This window comes from Diabrotica virgifera, chromosome 5 (assembly GCF_917563875.1).
Source record: "Diabrotica virgifera virgifera chromosome 5, PGI_DIABVI_V3a".
NCBI classification, from domain to species: domain Eukaryota; kingdom Metazoa; phylum Arthropoda; class Insecta; order Coleoptera; family Chrysomelidae; genus Diabrotica; species Diabrotica virgifera.
This window is the reverse complement of record NC_065447.1, coordinates 8,473,070-8,494,675: the sequence shown is the minus strand read 5'-3', so window position 1 is coordinate 8,494,675 and position 21,606 is coordinate 8,473,070. Positions and strand designations below refer to the sequence as shown.

The window sequence follows — 21,606 nt, the reverse complement described above, 5'->3', positions numbered from 1 at the left end:
AATACTCAATCGAGAAAAAAAGAAAAGTGTTAAAGTGATTTTTTAATAATATATTGTTACTATGGAACGCTTACAATTTTGAACATCTTTAACAACAAAATACTTGGATCACAGAATATAATATTATCCTGATGTATTCTTCGCTTGGATTTTCCACAAATAATACACAATAAATAACTTTTTATTACGTTCACGTCTTAAATCAATTATTTATCAAATACATTATATATCAATATTATTTAATCAACAACTCAAAATATTCCCGATGCCACGTCAAATATTTAAAATTGTCACTGATTGTCACGGTCTGACTGACAATATGCTGACAATATTCTATTCGACTGAGTGCGTTGTAAGACAAAGACAGATTTGGAAAATATTACCACGGACATGGTGTCCATTTTTTTCGAATTCTGAAAAAACTAATAAATACTTTTAAAAAATTTAAACGCAGAATGAAAGACTAAATTATTTCCGAGGGCCGAAAGTCCCTTAGAATAAATAAAAAGTATATTTTGAATGAGATATTTGAAATTAAAAATCACACTAAATTTTCTCTTAGTTTTTCACTTCTGTAACTTATTAAAATAAATATTATAGAAGTTCTCAGGGACTTTTGGCCCTCACTAATAACGCAATCTTTCATTCTGCGTTTAAATTTTTCAAAAATACTTATTAGTTTTCTCAGGATTCGAAAAAAATGAATCCCCATTTGAATAGCATTGCAGCCGAAAATACGTACCCATCCTCAACTGAAAAAGATTCAAAAACAAACAAATATACCACGATTTGATGTCTCAAATATAAAAGAAGAACCTGTACGTCAGAGGCTAAAAGAAGAAATAAATGATAACTTAAAGAAAATCAAACAAGACGTGATAAAAACAACAGATGTTAGTGACAAATGGAACATGATACAAGAAACGTTAGTTAAGTCAGGAAAGAAGATATTACCCACAAAAATAATAAAACACAGAGATGGATGACTTCAGAAATCCTAGAGCTAATGCAGGAAAGAAGGAAACATAAAGGCAGGAGTAAGACAAAATACAAGGAAATCCAGAGATTAATCCTTTTGCAATTTCGATACGAGGTTTAATTTCTTCATCAGGATTTAGTGTCTCATTTATCCAATATCCTAGGTATTTGAATGGTTAATTTTTGTAATCAGCTCATTGTTGATAATTAATTTAATAGGGTCAATGTCTTGTTTACTAACCACAAGTAACTTTTTCAATGATGTATTTATGCCGTTATTGGAGCATTCTATAGTGACTCGATCTGTAAAGAATTGAAGATATTCGATACTTTCAGCCATGATCGCTGTGTCATCTGCATATCTGATACTGTTAATAGTTTCTCCTCCAATTCGACTTCCACATTGCCCTTCCAAGGCTTCGTTAAATATTAATTCCGATTACACGTTAAACAAAGTTGAGATAACACACAACCTTGTCTGACAACTCTTTGAATGAATTTTTTTTCTGTTTCTTTGGCGTCTACCAGAACAGAAGCTTCTTCCAATATAGATGTTGTAAAAGTCTCAGATCTTTATCATCTATTCCAATCATTTCTAGATACTCAAAGAGCCTATAATATTGGACTCTATCAAACGCCTTTTCAAAATCTATAAAGCAGAAGTAAATTGGTTTATGTACTTGTACTGAGACTGTACTGGGGAACTGAGGTGCAAGTACTGAGCTTCTGTACTTGTCTTACTAAGGCAAGTGTATTGAAGTTGAAATCTTTGATTTACTTCTAATTGAGAAGCCATACAGTAGAGAGTTATTGCCAACGTCTTTTAAGTTGGCGTGTAATAAAAGATCCTCTATTTTGACATATAAGCATGCGCAGTATTGCGTCTTTTATTTTTGTCCTTTAATAAAATACAGTGTTTAAGGAAAATTAGAGGATACCGTTATTTTAATAAAAGTTCCTTTATTTTGACATAACGTGTCAAAAATGTGAAGAAAGGTCTTCACTTGTATTTTGAATTTATCTTGTCGCTTCTTTGGATTGATCATTTATGTATTGTGGGATTGATATTTGATTAAACTTTCATCATTAAAGTTGTATGTTGGGTTTTATTTATTAAAAAGAAGTAATATTCTCAGATATAGATTATTGATGTTTTGACCCAAACGAATATAAAAAAAAACATTTTATTGAAGCTTGAGTTATTACAAAAAGTTGTAAAAAGGAATATTATGTAAATAATTTTAAAGGGTTACTAATTACAATGATCAGACATAGAATATTATTAACTCATTTATTAAACTCAATATATTTTACATTTTTGTATAGAAATAAATATTTATTATAGATATAAGAGGTAATTTCAATAAATTTTAATGAAGGTTAGGACTTGTTAAAATTCTAGATTCAAAATAGAGTTCAATTCAACAGATATATAACAACAGGTTAACAAAATAAAACAAAGGTTTAAGTATTTATTTTTGAAATTTTAATCTTTTATATATTAGTATCTATAAAGTTTTTAATGAAAAGTATTAATACACTTTCATTTTCATGCCATCTTCTTCTTTTGGTTCCTATCCGTTTCGAATGTTGGAAATTATATTAGCAATCATAACCTTGCTATTTGCGATTCGAAACAGTTCCATTGATATTCTCCCTCTACCGGGTCTTCGCTTACCTTTGACTGTACCTTGCAATATGTACTGCAGCAAGGAGTAACGGTGCTGATTTCTCATATGTGTCCCAAATACTACAGTTTTATGCGTTTAATGATAAACACAATCTCTAATTCCTTGTTCATTCCTCCTAGAACCTCCTTGTTCGTGATCCATTTCATGCCATCAGTATTTGTTTATTTAGACACTGCCAAAAAAATTAATAAAAAACCACCATAAAGCTTAATTCTTCTCCATAAGGAAAAATTTCCTGTATCTGGCTGTATACCATTAATTACAAAAATTGAAGAAAAAATCTTCTGTGTAAAATGTATATTTATTTAAAACCCCAATAAAGGGCTACATTAAAAAACAGAACGTTTTCGCTCTAAAGAGAGCATCATCAGTATTCTAAGCAAGCTCTACATGCTAAGCCACCAAAAATACATGGGTTAAAACCCTTAAAATGCCGACCAAAAGTCTTACATTGGCGTATTATTTATTAAACCCTAGGGATGTTTGAAATTTAAACAAAATATGGTTTTAATGTAGCCCTTTATTGGGATTTTAAATAAATATACCTTTTACACAGAAGATTTTTTCTTCAATTTTCTTAATTCTTCTATTATATTTTTGTCTATCGGGAAGTTTATCTGACAGATTAGATATTAGAGGTCTTTTCATTTCCAGATAACTAATTATTGGGAAGTTTATATAGCAGTATCCTTAGTATCTGTCTTTTCAGCTCCGGATAACTAGTTAACGGGAAGTTTTTCTCTGTCAGATATCTATTAGTATCTAATCTGTCAGATAAACTTCCTGATAACTAGTTATCCAGAGGTGAAAAGAGAGGGCCATATTGGATCGTAATGGACATATTTTAAACGATAAAAGATCAAACACCAATAGCATGTATATATTTTTATAAATTTATTATTTAAAACCTGCTAATGATCATAAAATACTTAAAATCGGTCACCAATATAATATTTATATTTATTTATAAATTTATTAACAAACTGCAGTCCAATAAAAATAAAATTAGTATAAGCTAGCTTTAAATGTCGAACATTATTTTTAAACGAACACACACACAATTTAGTTGCATTAGATTAGTTCCTGGTTGAAAATGTACTGCCACAGCTTCTATATCAATATCAACAGCACACTCATTTGCCAGTATTTTAACGTTTTCTCTATTATCTACTGCAATATTGTGTAAAACTGAACAAGCTTATATTATTATTTGAACAAAAGGTAACTTGCATCTAATTATATATGTTAAAATGGGAAATCTCTTCAAAATACCAAATGTTCTTTCAATAACAAGTCTTGAAGGGATTTGTGATTGATTATAAAAACACAACTTCTGTCTGAAAATTCTGCAATGGTGTCATTAGGTAGTTGTAGTTGAGGACTGGATATCCAATATTCCCTAATAATATATTCTCCAGAAATTCCCCATTTTATATACCCACAATGCCAAATTATTTAAAAACTCCTAAAATAGTATTTCCAATTGCACTTTCATATTATTGAACGATGAGTATTATGGAATATATTATGTTGTTCTCTAAACATCTTTAAATGACGGAATAATTAAATTTAACGTTTTACTCTTTTCAATTATCTTATTTTAATTTTTATCAACAAATAGAACTTTAAAGGATATTTTTATATTTACGAAAATATTTCATGTCATTTGTCAAAATAAAAGATTCCTTAACTGCGTTTGCAATACCATTCTTTAGAACCGTCCTGTATTTGTCCTTTATTAAAGTATCCTCTAATAAAGGATCCTTTATTTTGCGTTATATTAATAATAACTCCCTATATTAAGTTTGACTTGCCTATTATAGAAGAGGGAGATGAAGTATTTTAGGAGAGTTAAGTTCGAATTTAAAAATTTGACCGGCGCAGGAGATAGGATACAGCAGGAAGACAACGTGCCTTGCTGATCACGTATGTCTTGAATTTAGTGAGTTGGGAAATAATATAATAGTAATAGGGCTTTTCATCGATTGTCATTTGTTTCGAGCTTCTGTCATATGTTGTATAATCTGAGTATAATATTAATATACACGGATTATACGACATATGACAGAAGCTCGAAACAAATGACTGTGAATGAAAAGCTCTATAGTTTAATTATTATTATTCATTTATTGAACAATAGTAGAAAAGCCAATTTTCTACAACATTAATAAGAGAATGGATGAATGAAATGAAATGAAACATTAAATATGTATAAATATTTTCAATTTCGTTGCAACGCAGCAGCATTATATTCTAGTTCAATCAGAGAGTCCAGCAAGCGTCTATACCGATTTCGGGACATTTTTGCTCCTCGTCAGTAGACACATATGCTCTTCTCTCTGACTGAACCAGGCAGGATATTCCGACGCGTGCAGTCTCGGATTGCAACGAACGAAATGGCTAGAATGTCGTAGCGACATCTGCTAAGAAATAGACTAAGTTTTGAATCTAATAATTCATAAACCGATATTAAAATACCATTCTACATCTTATCAGATTGAAAACAGTGGGAACCTTCTCTGGTAACAACCTCCGAGGCTTTTAAAAATTATAAGCCATACGGATGCCAAGATTATACAAAGATGAGGGAATTTTACATTTTGTAATTCACGTCCCATCTGCTCAGCCTGGTAAAAGCTCCAATGAGAAGGTGTCCTACGTACTCCAAATGGAGTAAATAAATTAAACATTAAATGAAATGAAAATGAAATTAATTCGTAAACATATCGTTACTCACTTGTCAGTTTTTATTAATAATATTGTATTTTCTAGTACGGTACGCCAACAAAACCTACAGAGTTATCTCCGTCTACGCTGTCGAAATCACTTGAAGCGAAAAATGACGAACGCACTAACCAGATGGAAGAGTGGGAGAACGATAACAACATGGAACAGATGGCTCAACTATTGTCGCAGTTGAGCAAGACGAGGGCTCAATGTAGCAGGGATGAAAGGAGGATATCGGAGTTGGAGGAGCAACTGAAAACTCTCGTCCAGCAAAATCAAGCGTTGGAAAACCAAGTGGTACAGCTGTCGCATAAGGAAGATGATTTGAATATGAAGAGTATGCACGAAGAGCTTACAACTTTGGAAGAAGTTAGGTATGGTTCCTTGCACAGTTATAATATCTTTATACAGATTATCGATGGCATCGAGAGGTCTTTCAAATTAAAGACTTCTCCATACCATTATACAGGATGTTAGTAAATAAGTATGAAAAACTTTAAGGGATAATTCTACATGAAAAAATAATGGCAGTTTGTTCTATAAACGTATGTCCGCAAATGCTTTGTTTCCGAGATACAGGGTGTTGAAATTTTTATTTCAAACTGCCAATTTTATTATTGCTCAAAGACAGGTTGAGGTATGAAAATTACATTTGGTGAGTTTCAAGAGGTAGTTATTGCGCATTTTTTAGCAAATAAATAATAATTTTATATTCATCATTGGCGCGCCTACGGGTAATGGTCTGAATTTTTTTAAAGAAAAAAATAGTACGTCACTGAGAAATTTCAAATTAAAAATTATTTTTATATTCCACGTTTAATTTACGATAAAGAACCTATCTTGTCCTTTTTTCATATGATGCACCGTTTTTATGCAAAAAAATAAAACATCTTCGCGCGTATTTTTCATTTCTTAATACATTATCAATGTCTGTGGCAAAAAGTTTATCTAATGCCATCCCCTCTTTGTGAACACACACACTAATAAATTATCAAGAACTCTCCAATATAATAATACCAAAGTAAAACAATAACAGAAAATATTACTAAAAAGATTTTAACTACGTGCAAAGCTACAACAAATGTTCAAAATTACGTCCTTTAAAGGTGACAGAATAATTTTATATTCACCATTGGCGCCCGTACAGGTAATGGTCTGAATTTTTTAAAGAAAAAAAAATAGTACGCCACTGAGAAACGTCAAATTAAAAATCATTTTTGAATGCCTCATTCAATTTACGACAAAAAATCATTCTTGTCTTTTTTCATATGTGGCGCCGTTTTTATACAAAAAAATATAACATCTTAACGCTTACAAATTATTCGAGGTACATAGATTCCATATGCATAGAAATTTATTTCAAATATTTTATAAACATTAAGATATTTTATTTTTTGCACAAAAACGGCGCCACATATGAAAAACAGACAAAAACGATTTTTTGTCGTAAATTGAACGAGGAATTCAAAAATGATTTTTAATTGGACATATCTCAGTGGCATACTATTTTTTTTTTTAATTTTTTGCCATTATCCGTATGCGCGCCAGTGGTGAATATAAAATTACTCTGTCACCTTTAAAGGAGGTAATTTTGAACATTTGTTGTAGCCTTACACATAGTTAAAATCTTTTTAGAAATGTTTTCTGTTATTGTTCTAGTTTGGCATTATTATATTGGAGAGTTCTTGATAATGTATTACGAAATGAAAAATACGCGCGAAGATGTTTTTTTTTTTGCATAAAAACGGTGCATCATATGAAAAAAAGATAAGAAAGGTTCTTTATCGTAAATTAAACGTGGAATACAAAAATAATTTTTAATTTAAAATTTCTTAGTGGCGTACTATTTTTTTCTTTAAAAAAATTCAGACCATTACCCATAGGCGCGCCAATGATGAATATAAAATTGTTATTTGTTTGCCAAAAAATGCGATATAACTACCTCTTGAAATCCACCAAATTTAATTTTCATAGCTTAAAAGATCTTAGAGCAATAAAAAAATTCGCAATGAAAAAACAATTCAACACCCTGTATCTTGGAAACGAAGCATTTGCGGACATACGTTTATAGAACAAACTGTCAATATTTTTTCATGTAGAATTAGCCCTTAAAGTTTTTCACACTTATTTACTAACACCCTGTATATGGATGTTTTAAAAAAGTTTGATATCTCACACATACCTTGTTATATATCGTCTATCGTCTATTATAAACGTCTATCTTTTGCGGCATGAAACAGTTCGTTCCGCGGAACCCGCGTAACCATGCTCAGTACGTCACTGTCTAGGACCCTCTCATTTGTTACACTTTCTTGTCTAGATATTCTAATTGACTCATTGACTGTCTGCAGAAATCCAGAATTTTAAGGACCAAAGTTGCATTTGTCGTCGTCGTTTCACTCTTGATTCTGAGACTAGATTTAGGATTTTTAAACCTTGTGGTAAATGTAGAACCAGTACAAATAGACGAATGGATAAAATATTACTCAGAGGTACTACTAGAAAAAGATATCTATATTCTCCCCCAACTTACCAAATAAGAAATAGACAAAAACAAGTTGCAGACATATTTCTGTTCCTAAAACTCCTGAATTCCTAAAACTTTTGCATTAGGCTGTAGAGATATTCCAGGTCAAATCAACACACTTTGAATTAATTTTTTTCCTGACCTATTTAGATTTTGTTAAAATTTAGAGTACTCATAGTGGATGATTAGATAACGAAAAATACAAAATTTTAAATTTTTATCTCAAGCCGTTTCCGAAATATGGTTATGTAAAGTTGCCCAAAAAAATCCAAAACATCGCGACCATACTTTATTGGAATGGTTGTAGAAGCTGTCCTAATTGAGCTAGAATGCTGGAGAGGTGTCATTTTGCAGAATTTTTAAAGCTCTTTACAGTGATATATACAGCATGATGTTATGATAAACAAATTTTTCTCAAACAAAAAAAATATATTTTGATTAAGTTTTTTTCCAAAATGTACGTAATTTAAAATTTTCATAATATTCCTACAAATACATAGAACTGTTGTTAATAACATATAGAAATTTTATCATGGGATGGTGATGGGTTCAACATAAAAAAAATTAATTTCACACATACAGTATGGTGCAAATGAAAGGAATATATTCGTAATGTCGCAAGCTGGCGACTTTAAGAAAAAATCCCGAAACAGGTCGATTTTTATTTTTAAATCACCATCCCTTGATAAAAGTTTTATATGTTATTAACCACAGTATTACGTATTTGTAGGAATATTATGAAAATATTGAATTATGTACTTTTTGGAAAAAAACTTAATCAAAATATATTTTTTTTGTTTGAGAAAAACTTGTTTATCATAACATCATGCTGTATATCACTGTAAAGAGCTTTAAAAATTCTGCAAAATGACACCTCTCCCAGCATTCTAGCTCAATTAGGACAGCTTCTATAACCCTTCCAATAAAGTATGGTCGCGGTGTTTTGAATTTTTTTGGAAAATTTTACATAACCATATTTCGGAAACAACTTGAGATAAAGATTTAAAATTTTGTATTTTTGTTTCCCTTATTAGTTACTATGACTGTTCCAAATGATAACCAAATTTGAAGAGGGGTGGAAATTGGGTGTGTTGAGTTGATATGGAATGACCCTGTAGTAGGCGGAGATCGTACATATTTTCTTGGTGTTGTTTCCTACTGGGATGGAATAAGGCATTTCTCTACGCTTCGGCTAGAAGAATTTTACCAGCAATGAGCCAAGTAATTGTATATTTGATTTAACGTTAGTTTCGTTTTAGACAAGGTCAAATGTGCAGCCGCTGTCTTCGAAGCATGGAGCAGAACGACATGAGCGACATGCATGGAGACGACGACTCGAGTATGTTGGAAGGTCTGATAGAGCCGCAGTACCATTCATCCTTCTCCATGGACGTACAGGTGAGCAACAATAGAGACAGTAGAGAACACATGCTTGTGAGATATCTTGGTTTTCTCAGCCTTAGGGAATGCTTCTTCTGACATGTACTCTACGTCTTATAGTGCTATAGTGCTTTGGTGCGTTGTCTTTCTTTTGGACTGTTTGGTTGTTGGACGTTGTTATTTTGACTCTGTGAATACTGCGCTATTTTCTTCCTTATTTTTCATAGAGCTGTTTTTCAAATTAATAAATGATAGTTTGTCGAAGAGTGATCTAATTAAGTAGCATAAAAATATAATTTAAAACCATACAATTATTAAAAAACTTTTCTACTTGAAGCTTCCTAACAAGTTTTCCAAGGTTTATAGATCGCGATTTTAGAATTATATCTTCCTGGACACTATTATTTTCGTTCGCGATTGCATGAAATATTGTCAAAGGTAAAATACTTCAACATTTTAAGCTTCAAAGATCAGGAGAAAGGAATAATTCTAAAACACGGCCTATAAACCTGTAAAATAATGTATCATTACACAGAAATGACCATAAAAGTCGATGTGTATACATTGATTTAGGTAAATGCTCCAAACGGTTTATGATTTATAAAGAGTAAGCCATTACAATGCTTAGAACACCTAGAACACATCTCTTGCACCATTCCTTACCTTTTTATTAGCTTTGTTACTTTAATGCGCGCAGCTGGGATGATTTTATAATGACTAGATTTTATTCTAGTGGAAAATCATCTCTTAAACTACGAAAAGATTGCAAGGTTCTCTAAAAAAATATTTTCTGATGGATACTATTATTTTTTTAACTAAAATGACTTCGGTAATTTTCCGGATTTGGCTCCGCACTGAGTAGTTTTGGTTTTTAGAAAAACCATTGTTACGACGTTTCGGCAAGATCATACTTGCTATTGTCAAGTCAGATTAGTTCTGTTCTTCCCGATATTCAAAAATAAATACTGATTGTAGGCCACAGTGTTCTGTGTTTTTTCATTTCTATTGCTTCTTTGATTACACGTTTGGTCCTATTTTCAATGTTAGATAGCGTCATTGGTTCATTTAAGTGTATTTTATGTCCTGTGTTTATGACAGGTTGTGTTAGGGATGATGTCTCATATTTTCTTGCGATGGCATTTCGATGTTTTTCTCGTGTAACCTGTATTCTTCGATTGGTCTGTCCGATGTACGGTTTGACGCAGTCTTCACAAGGGATCTTGTATACTCCTATGTAAATCTGACTTCTGACAGATCGTATATAGGAGAGACCAATCGAAGAATAAAAAGTAGACGAGAGAACATCGAATTAAAAGAGAAGACATCATGACCATAAAAGTCCAGCAGATGTAATACTCCAAACTACTGTAGTGTTCTTGCTTAGATTGTCTTATTGTTTGTATAACATTTGTGCGGCCTTATTTTTTTATTTATAATTTGGGATATCATCATTCATCATCTTAGGTATTGTATTTCAAGAGATTCCATTTTCTTTTTATCTCTTTGACATAGTTTAATATTACTAAGATCGGCGTTTATTAAACAAAAAATATATATTTTCCACAACAATAATCACCCTTTTTGCAAGTCACCCTGTACATAGATGGATCGTTTTTGCACATCGCTAGTTTTCCCAAGTTTCTTTGATCTACATAAGAAAATGTTCTATAATATTCAAGTTATTTACATGAGTGTCACTGTCTTGGAAAATCTGCAAGTGTCTCTTGATCAAACCCTTTTCACAGACATGTCTTCTATGTTTTTCATCTTTTCTTTGTCATAAATTTACTAATATAAATATAAATTATGCTGCTTAAATAAGTCAATCTGCGAGTAGCTATGATAAAATCTCCTGCAATGTAGTACTTTTGGTGGGAATAAGCCCTAATTTCACTTTAAAATTAAGTGTAGGTATATGACGTTTTGATTTCCACTTCGGATATCGTTATCAAAATACTATTTTAAGAACAATTTCCGAAGTGGAAATCGAAACCTCAAATAAACTTAATTTGAAAGTAAAATTGTGGGTTATTCCCAACAAAAAATACTAAATTGAATTAAGATGCCACATAGTCCTGTCGCCAGGAGGGGTACAACGATCTCCTTAATTCAGATGGACTTACCCAAGTTTTTTTTTTATGTATTTTGACCCGTAGAACACAAATTTTTTGGGTAACAGTTGATCCGGATGTCGATAAGATTGTTATAAACAAAGAACTTGAGGAATTATATAACAGCGATTTCCCGCAAAACAAAACATTTTTTTGTATTTTTTGGGTGATTCTCAGCAAAAAATGGTCTTACAAGTTTTTTCGTAGGATGCATAGTTTTCGAGATAAACGCGGTTGAACTTTAAAAAAATCAAAAAAGTGCAATTTTTGAACCCGAATAACTTTTGATTAAACAATAAAATGGCAATTCTGCTTACTGCATTTGAAAGTTCAAGTCAAATTCTATCGGTTTTGATTATTTGCATTGCTAAAAATTAAGTTTTTATTTGTTAAACAAAGCCATAAACACAACACAGAGTGTTTCCCGTGCCCAATGCATGCTTTTTAATGTACGTAATCTACGTAGAAATTGTCTGTCTGCGCGCCTACTTGTTCGATTTCAAATGAGAAATGCATTGAAAACATCATTCAATCACTATGTGTTTATAGCTTTGTTTAAAAATAAAAAAGTAATCAAAACCGATAGAATTTGACTTGAAATTTCAAATGCGATAAGCAGAATTGCTATTTTATTTTTCAATCAAAAGTTATTCGGGTTCAAAAATCGCAATTTCTAGATTTTTTGAAAGTTCAACCGCGTTTATGTCGAAAACTATGCATCCTACGAAAAAATTTGTAAAAACATTTTTTGCTTAGAATGACCCAAAAAATACAAAAAAATGTTTTGTTTTGCGAAAAATCGCTGTTATGTGATTCCTCAAGGTCTTTGTTGATAACAATCTTATCGACATCCGGATCGACTGTTATCCAAAAAATTCATGTTCTACGGGTCAAAATACATAAAAAAATCTTGGGTAAGTCCATCTGAATTGAGGAGGCCGTTGTACCCCAACTGGCGACAGGACTAACAAGAAAAAAAATTAAGACCAATATAAAATTGTATGATTCAATTTTTGCAAAAATTGATCTACATACTTGAAAAACGGCTTTATTAGAATGCATGTGCTCGATTTTTTTTTATTTTCTTTTATTTTTATGTGTAATATAATAATTTTTCTATGACTACGGTCATAATAGCAGATAAAATATGTGTGTTAATAAAATTTTATTACGTCGCTAATTTATATTGTTTAGCAAAAGTTTTTAATTGATACATAACCAATAAAGAAAAGACTGAGTAGAACAGATATATTAATTATATTTATATTTTAAGCACTATACAACCTAATGCGAGTAGTTAGACTACCAAAAACTATTATATATTAAAAAATTTAAGTACCAAAATCTGAAAATATGTATATAAAAAAAATTTCCACCTTTAAGTTTAATATACTGCTGAATGATTTTATTAGCATTGACGGTAATTATTCATCCACATTGTAGTTATCTCCCTCCTTAACCTCCGCTCTTCAGTTCTCTCCCAAATTATCATTGTGTGTGACATTAACTTTATCCCAATATAGTTCTTACAGTCCTAAATGTCTTCTTATGATACTTCCCCCATGAATTAGGCATGGAGGGAGTATCACTGTATTCTCCCTAACTATGAGAACTAATCTAAGTCCTCTTTGCAATGGATTAATTGTATATTCAAATTAAACAAATCATGGAATTAAAGAAATACGAATTAATAATAGGATATAAAAAAATTATTAGTTTTTTAATCCGTTCCGATCAAACATGTTTAATAGAAACTTGTACTAGAATTATTAATTTCATTTAATAAGTAATAAAAAATTATAATGTATACTGAATTTGCTCAGCCGAGACACAACTGTCTAGTGACATTGGTAATTTATTTTTTGGGAAGTTAGGTTGCTAGACGCAAATACTATGGACTGTCCATAGTATTTGCTAGACGTGACTGGAAATTACTACACAACTAAACATACCTGCTCATTGCCAATATTATTAATAGTAAACAGACATAAATAACATAAACCTTACGCCAATCAATAATTATTTATTTACACCATTATCATTTTATTAAAATAAAATATAAAGTTTAAAATAGTTTAAAATAAAAATATTTTGTAGAAGTAAATTCCACAATATTTTATGGGTTTAGTGTACACTCCCGCTATTTCCAATAATTCTTTTTTTAATGAAAGATTGAGTTGATTTGAGCAGTTAATAGTGTGATGTGTGAGGTAGGAATTTTTGTGCTGTAGTAGGTTTCCAATTCCGAATGTGTCAAAATGAATCTGGGCTGAGCGAATGCAGTTTAACTATCAACATATATAAAAGGCAATTTAAAAGGTTTGTTCCAACATGAACTTTTGGACGGTCCAGAAACCGTCACGAAACTACTTGTACCGTTTGTTGTGCGCATGTTCGTAATTGTATCGCCCAGTTATCGTCCCATGACGGTAATCATATATTTGTCATTTTTATTGGTGACAGCTTGTGTGCTTTTAGTCGATCAAAGGCTCAAAAACTTTAAAGAATTAAGTCCTAGTGCGCAAGTCAGTCCAACCAGCACATTATGCACTTGCCCGATTACTGAAATGATCATCACGAAACCGTCACCGAAAGATCACAATTCTTGTTGGAACAGTGGGAAGGACGATCCGATGACGATCATATTTTTGTTGGAACGGATTTTGTTTACTGCGCAGGAGCATTACCGTTTCGTGACGGTTCTCGGTCGTGTTGGAACAAACCTAAAAAAAATGTCTATATCTATAGTTCATTCGCTTTCAAGATGAGTAACGACGCCAGTTTCAGACGCCTGGTTGGTAGGTTTTTCGTGTTGTTGCAGCTTGTTATTGGTTAGAAATTAATTTATCATATCTATAGAATAAATTCATTTATAACAAACGACAAGCTGCGACGATACTAAAAACCCACGATTCAGGCGTCTGAAACTGGTCTCGTTACTCATCTTGAAAGCGAATGAACTATAGTCTCTCGTATTTTGTGTAACTTTCTTAACTTGAAATAACTTAAATCGGCTTACAATACATATAAAGAAAAGTACTCACAATAACTTTGAGTTGTAGGTATATCAACTGGACGCTGACCTTCTGTGTAGTCCATAATCAGTTATGCAGAAACTTATATTTAGATTGACTCGAGACTACGTTTGGAGCTAACTTGAGATTAACGTTGGACTATCGTTGGATGTCCATTTGGAATTTTAAACTCGGGATTTTCTACGGACTAACTTAGGAATTAACACTGGAGCACGATTGGATTATACTTGTAATCCAATTGGATGGAGAAACGAACAAAGTAAAACTAGCCGAAGAAAACAAAATATAAAAATATAAATAAATACGAAAGGTATCAAAGATATCTTACTCTTTGACAGGGGTCTCCAAAACACACTAGTTGAACTTCACTTCATCGTGTACGGCGAAAAAATGAAATTAGATCGAATAGGGGAGTGCAATTAGAACGAAAAGATACAATGTTTCGGAAAAAATCAAACAAGGTTATATTTTTTAAAACTTTTTTTGTTAGTTTATAAATATGTTAAAGTAAAAAGTTCTACTCACAAATTTTGCCGCTAATTGTTTATTAATTGTTTAAAAAATAACAATTGTTTTGTATAAATAATGTTAAGAATATGGGTGAATTCAACATTTTATTTTGATAAAAAATGTTTTTATTTTAGTTTTGATTATGATGAACCCGAATCTGACATTACAATTTCCGAATTTAAAATGGCGGATTCAAAATGGCGGATTTTTTCCTAAAAATCCTTAAAAAGTAGTTGTAAAATCCGAATTTTTTTTATAAAACGTGTTTGTTTACATATATGTGGATATTTTTGAGAGGTTGCTGAACCTGAATCAAATTTTAATAATTTAAATTATAAAATGGCATATCCAAAATGGCGGATAACTTAAAAAATAGTTGTAAAATCATAATTTCTTTACAAAATGTATTTATTTCTACATATATTTATTTTTGAGAGCTTTGATAAACCTTAAATATTAACATTATAAACTATAAAATGGCGGATCCAAAATGCGGATTTTCTAAAAAGAACATAAAAAAGAACATTTTTCTAAAACATTTATTGTCTTTATTTTTAACAGGTTGTTGAATCTGAATTAAAGATTAAAAATTTAAATTTCAAAATGGCGGATCCAAAATGGCGGATATTTAAATGAAAAACAAGTAGAATCCAATCAAACAAATATGGAATTTTATTCTTAAAAAAAAAAGATAAACAAATAATTTTCACAATAATATTAAAAATTAAAATGTATTAGAAAGAAAGAACAAATTTTCGATTAAAAGGATATAATTACATACTGGAACATAGTTTTTAATTCCAAACAACTTTTCTTTATAAAAATTTTCGATATTGTGAAATATAAAGGTACTTTTTTAGAATAACTTTTTTTGTAAAACTGATATTAAAAAAGTTATCAATAGGTTCCAAGTTACGCAGACATACTGTATAAGAGCTAAAAAAATTTTTTTTGTTGAACATTTATTATTGTTAAAGCTTATTATTAAATGTATTTTAGGTAAGTTTTACAGAAAAAAGTTTTGATCACTCTGTACATACATTTTTTCAGCTGGTAATTTTCGATTTTTGTATTGCATTTTTGTTATCTTTCTTAGTTTTCTCAAAAAGAAATTGTTTATTTCATTTTTAAACTAAAATAATTCAGTGTTTTTTAAAGATTAGATCCTAAGCTTTAAAAAAATATCAAAAAAATTGTATTAGATTTATTGAAACTTGAGTAATACCGTTTTAAAGTGGTGGGAATTCTGTAAAACTACGAAGTTTTCAAAAATTACATTTTTTGAGACATCGTATTATTTGAATTAAATTTTTGAGATTTTTTTTGAATAAAACATCGCTTAGTAAAATGATTGAGAGGTAAGTTGTGCAAATTTGAGAGTTTTATAAGTAAGATTGTATTAGTTACACATTTTTAAATCATTTTTAAACAAAATTCATGTAAGGCTCACTTTCCGCTCACACCGTACTTATGTCCATACATTTTATTTCTTTTTATTACAACCATAAGATCGCTTATTTCATCTTCTTTCATGTCCAATTTGTAAAATTTCTTTTGATCCATTAGTTAAAGAATTACATTAAAAAAACTCAACCGTGCACTTCTTCCAACGCTAGTTTACAGTGCGCCAATGTGTGTGAGAAGGATGACTTTAGCGTTATAAATAAAAATTACAGAAGCTAGAGATTTAATTTTCGAAAAATCTTTATATAAGGTTTTTTTTGTAAAATTTTCTGAATTTTTCAATGGTCAAGTCAGTTTTTTTCTAAAAATTATATTTTCGGAGTTATTTAAAAAAAACATCTAATTTCGCAGTTCATTTGTTTAATAACAAATGAAGCACCCACTTCTCGAGTAGAACTTTTTGATATGTTGTTTATTAAACATTTCTTAATGAAATTACAAAAAGTTTTATCTTGTTTGATTTTTTCCGAAGTGAAAATCTAAATGCACTCCCCTAGAAAGGATATTTCTTTTTGTAAAAAAAATTACAGTGGGAAATACCGTTAATTGTCCGACTGGTCCGAGCGATCCGTTTTCAAACGAAACTGAAATTTACCTAACTAACCTCATATTTTTTGGCACTTTCTTTGAGGGATAATTTACTATATATGCAAAAAGAAGTTTATTACGGGTATTGCAGTAAGTACTGATGGGCCTAACTGTAAGTCAAAATAGATAAGTGGGTGGAAGAAAATGAATCCTGAGAAAATACTTACAGAAAATAAAATCATATACCGGATGTTTTTTTCAAGTTAAAGTTAAGTTTAAGTTTTTTTTAAGAATATACACGAAGGTTAGATAAAATATTATATATGTTTAGATAAACTCGTCTAGCGACTACGTATAGAAAGGTTGTATAATGTACAAAATACCCGTTTTAGTTTTATATGTTTGTTTCCTTAGGACAATAGCCTGGAGGAGATTCTCCAAAGGGAGTTGTCCGTCTCAGTTTTGTGGATTTCGCCAACCATGAACCTTGTGTCGTTACTCTTCGACCTGTGTATGTACCTGAAGGACGCCATCCTCATTCCTCTCCTCGAAAAACCCTTGAAAGTCCCATTTATCCTCTTCCACTACTGCCTTAAGCATAAGTTGCATTAGATATAGATATTTGTAAGGTATGTGATAAAAGACAGGACCAGGTAGGTTTGTGTTAACGATATTAACTCTCTATAGTTGGTACCGGATCTTTTTTTGAGGTTGAATATATCTAATATAATAAAATAAGGTTAAATTATGATAGTATGCTCTTGCCATTTTCAATCTTAGTGTATTCTTCTGGATATCTTCCAATCGCGCCCGCTGCTGATCATAGGCCCCCTCAGTTTTATCCAATGTTCTCTACACTGGACCGCTTGTATACCCTATTCCACGAACATACGCCTGTTTTGGATCACTTCGACAACAAATATTTCACTGTGCAAAATAAGAAGAACGAAAGTAAATTGCAAATTACATTGTTGTTTATTGGAATAATTATTAGCGCCATTTACTTTCTTACTTCTTATGTTGCACAGTAAAATATTCGTTGTCGAAGTAATCCAAAACAGGCGTATGTTCGTGGAATGGCCCATAGCGAGTTTCCCGCTTTTCATGTCATCAGTCTATCTAGTCAGCGGTCCTGCTCGGTTTCTTTTATAGTTTATTGGCTTCTTTCCATGATTCGTCTTGTTGACTGTCCACCTTATGTTCTAGCTTAGTGCCCTGTCCAGCTCCACTTAAACATCGTGATTCTTTCGATGACATCTTGAACGCCACATCTTTGCCTGATTTCTTAATATACTATCATCATCATCATCAATCTGCCCTGATTTCTACATTTTGAACATATGCCTTCTGCAGATATTTTCATCTTCTTCTGTTCTGTGCCTCTGCTATCCAATTGGTCACAATTTTTTTGAGGTCGTTTGTCCTTCGCTTTGGGGGTCTTCCTTGGCTCGCTTGTCTGCCCGTGGTTTCCACTCAAGCAATTTTTTTGTCCATCTGTCGTCTTTCATTCTTGCAACATGTCCCGCCCATCTCCATTTTTGTCTTGTAATACGTTCGAAAATATCTTCCACTCGGGTGGTTGATATAGACCAGTAAGGATCTGTTTTTAGGTGGATGTGAGAGGTGGCATTCAGATTTTTGCGGATAAAGTTAGGTGATAACTTCGTTAATAATAATTGATTTATGCTCCTTCTCAAATATCTCCGGAACATTAATAAAAAAAATAAAATATTTAAAAATTTCAAAAAATTTCGTTTTTTTTCTACTTTTTTTGCTTATAACTTAAAAACTATCCATTTTAGAACAAAATCGTATAGAAATAAAACAAAGATAATTAAATTTTCTATCAGATGCGATTAGATAAAAATTCATCACCTTTGCTTCAAAATAGCAATAAATATAAAATAAGGGGGCAAAACAAGCCTGTCCTTATTCAATGATTTTCCATCACTTAGATTACACTTGGAACCTTCCTAATTCACTTAGAAAATTTTTGTAATGTGCTAAAACCGTACACCAAATTTCATTAAAATTGACTTACTAGATTTTGCATAATAATTTTGCAATCTAAACTTTTTTTTAAAAATAAAAATTTTTTAAAATCTTGCACAACAAAAACTAGAACATACAAAGATTTGTCAATTTTTTTACATATAAAGAAGTACTCCACCTATCTAATGCACTTTACAGAATTGAAATCGGATTATTTAAGCAGCCTCAGTAATGTTTTAAAGTTATAAACAATTTTTTGGCTTATAAACAAATTAGTGCTGTGGCCAGGAGGGGGTGCTACGGGCTCCTTTATTTAGATGGACTTTCCCAAGTTTTTTATGTATTTTGACCCGTAGAACACGATTTTTTTGGGTAACAGTTGATCCGGATGTCGATAAGATTGTTATAAACAAAGAAGTTGAGGAATTACATAACATCGATTTTTCGCAAAATAAAACATTTTTTTGTATTTCTTGAGTAATTCTAAGCAAAAAATGTTCTTACAAGTTTTTTCGTAGGATGCATAGTTTTCAAGATAAACGCGGTGGAACTTTAAAAAAATCGAGAAATTGCAATTTTTGAACGCGAATAACGTTTGATTAAAAAATAAAATAGCAATTCTGCTGACATCATTTGAAAGTTTAAGTCAAATTATACCGGTTGTAATTATTTGCATTGCTAAAAATTTATTTTTTTATTATTAAACAAAGCTATTTGTTTATAAGCCAAAAAATTGTTTATACATTTAAAACATTGCTGAGGCCCCTTAAATAATCCGATTTTAATTCTGTAAAGTGTATTGGATAGGTAGAGCACCTCTTTATATGTAAAAAAAATTAGCCAACTTCTAAATGGTCTACTTTTTGTTCAGAAAGATTTTAAAAAATTTAAACTTTTAAAAAAAAAATAGATTGAAAATTTATTATGCAAAATTTATTAGGTCGATTTTAATGAAATTTGGTACACGATTTAAGTACATTACAAAGAATTTCCTAAGCGAATTACCAAGGTTCTAAGTGCCACCAAAGTGGTTAAAAAATATTGAATAACAACAGACTTATTTTGCCCCCTTATTTTGTATTTATTGCTATATTGCAGAAAAGGTAATACCTTAAGACATTTTTTACCAGTCGTATATCATACAAAATTCAATTATATTTATTTAGTTTCTCTACGACTTTGTTCCAAAACGAATCGTTTTAAAGTTATAAGCAAAGAAAGCAGAAAAGAATCGATGTTTTTCGAAATTTTTAAATATTTAAATTTTTTTATTAATGTTCCGGGCATATTTGAGAAGGAGCATAAGTGAATTATTATTACTGAAGGTGTCACCTAACTTTATCTGCAAAAATCCGAATGCCACCTCTCACATCCAAAAATAGACGTTTTTTCGCAGATCCTTACTGGTCTAATATACCATAACTACATATATACAATTGTTTAATAATATACTACAAGGACTTCGCCAATGTAGAAGTGTAGACTGTGATTAGAATTTTTAGTGTAGGTAATATAGATCCGGTACCAACATAATTTTTTATGTAATGGTAAAAATGGCAGTGAGAAGATGGTTATGGTTATAATTAAAGAGATGTTATACCGAGAACCTGAATCAAAAGAGAACCAAGTTAAAATTGTTTGTTCTTCATATTCTTTCCGATTTTTTTACTGTATGGTCACTTTCTTCAGTACGTAGTATTTTCCTTTTCTAATGCTGTTCTATTTTTCCATCTATTCGACCTTTTATTATTAACCAAATATAGTACTTTGGATTATTCCATAAATATTCACAAGGAAAAAGTTTTCCTGTAGTTGGCTCTATACCATGTAATACAAAAAATAGTAAAATCCTGTATAAAAGGTATATTTAAAAACCCTCAAAAGGGCCACATCAAATTCACATAACTAGTTTTCGACTGGTTTACCAGTCATCATCAGTGCTTACGTGCAATGTACATGCTAACCTAACCTAAATAATATCTTGGTGGTTAGCATGTACATGTACATTGCACGTAAGCACTGATGATGACTGGTAAACCAGTCGAAAACTAGTTACATGATTTTGATGTGGCCCTTTTGAGGAATTTTAAATATACCTTTTATGCAGGCTTTTACTGTTTTTTGTATTCCATAAATGGTCTAGGGTTTAGGCTGTTAGTCTTTGTTAGGAGTTTTTATTAGTATCTAGTCTTTTTTTTTAGTTAAAAATCTCATTATAACTCGAATGATAAAAGTCTAACTTTACCTTTGTTGCACTTCAATGTATGCACATATCTGTCTGTATGATAACTCCTAAAGAAAAAGTTTTAGAGCCTTAAAACTTGGTACATAGGTTCCATAAACTTGGTATATAGATTAGTCCATAAGAAAGTCGACTCAATCTGGAGTCAGTAAGAGCGCAAGTAGGCGCAAGACTTTTTTGCCAATGATTTTTAAATGCATTCATTTTTTTCGAATCCTGAAAAAACTAATAAGATTTTTGAAAAAATTAAACGCAGAATGAAAGAGTACAATATTACCGAGTTCCGAAAGTCTCTGAAAACTTCTATAATGTATTTTAATAAGTTACAGGGGTGAAAAAAAGAGAAAATTTAATGTGATTTTTAATTTCAAATATTGCATTCAAAACAAGCCTTTTGTTTATTCTAAGGGACTTTCGGCAT

The 21,606-nt window shown here is 31.0% G+C and overlaps 1 protein-coding gene across 1 annotated transcript in view; it reads left to right on the top strand.

Moving 5' to 3' along the window:
- The window catches only part of LOC114331047 (cerebellar degeneration-related protein 2), a 168,717-nt gene that overhangs the window by 124,866 nt on the left and 22,245 nt on the right, over window positions 1-21,606 (top strand). The window contains exons 5-6 of the mRNA XM_050651269.1: window positions 5,442-5,770; window positions 9,183-9,321. Coding sequence (XP_050507226.1) covers window positions 5,442-5,770; window positions 9,183-9,321 — 468 coding nt within the window. The remainder of the gene's footprint in view (window positions 1-5,441; window positions 5,771-9,182; window positions 9,322-21,606) is intronic.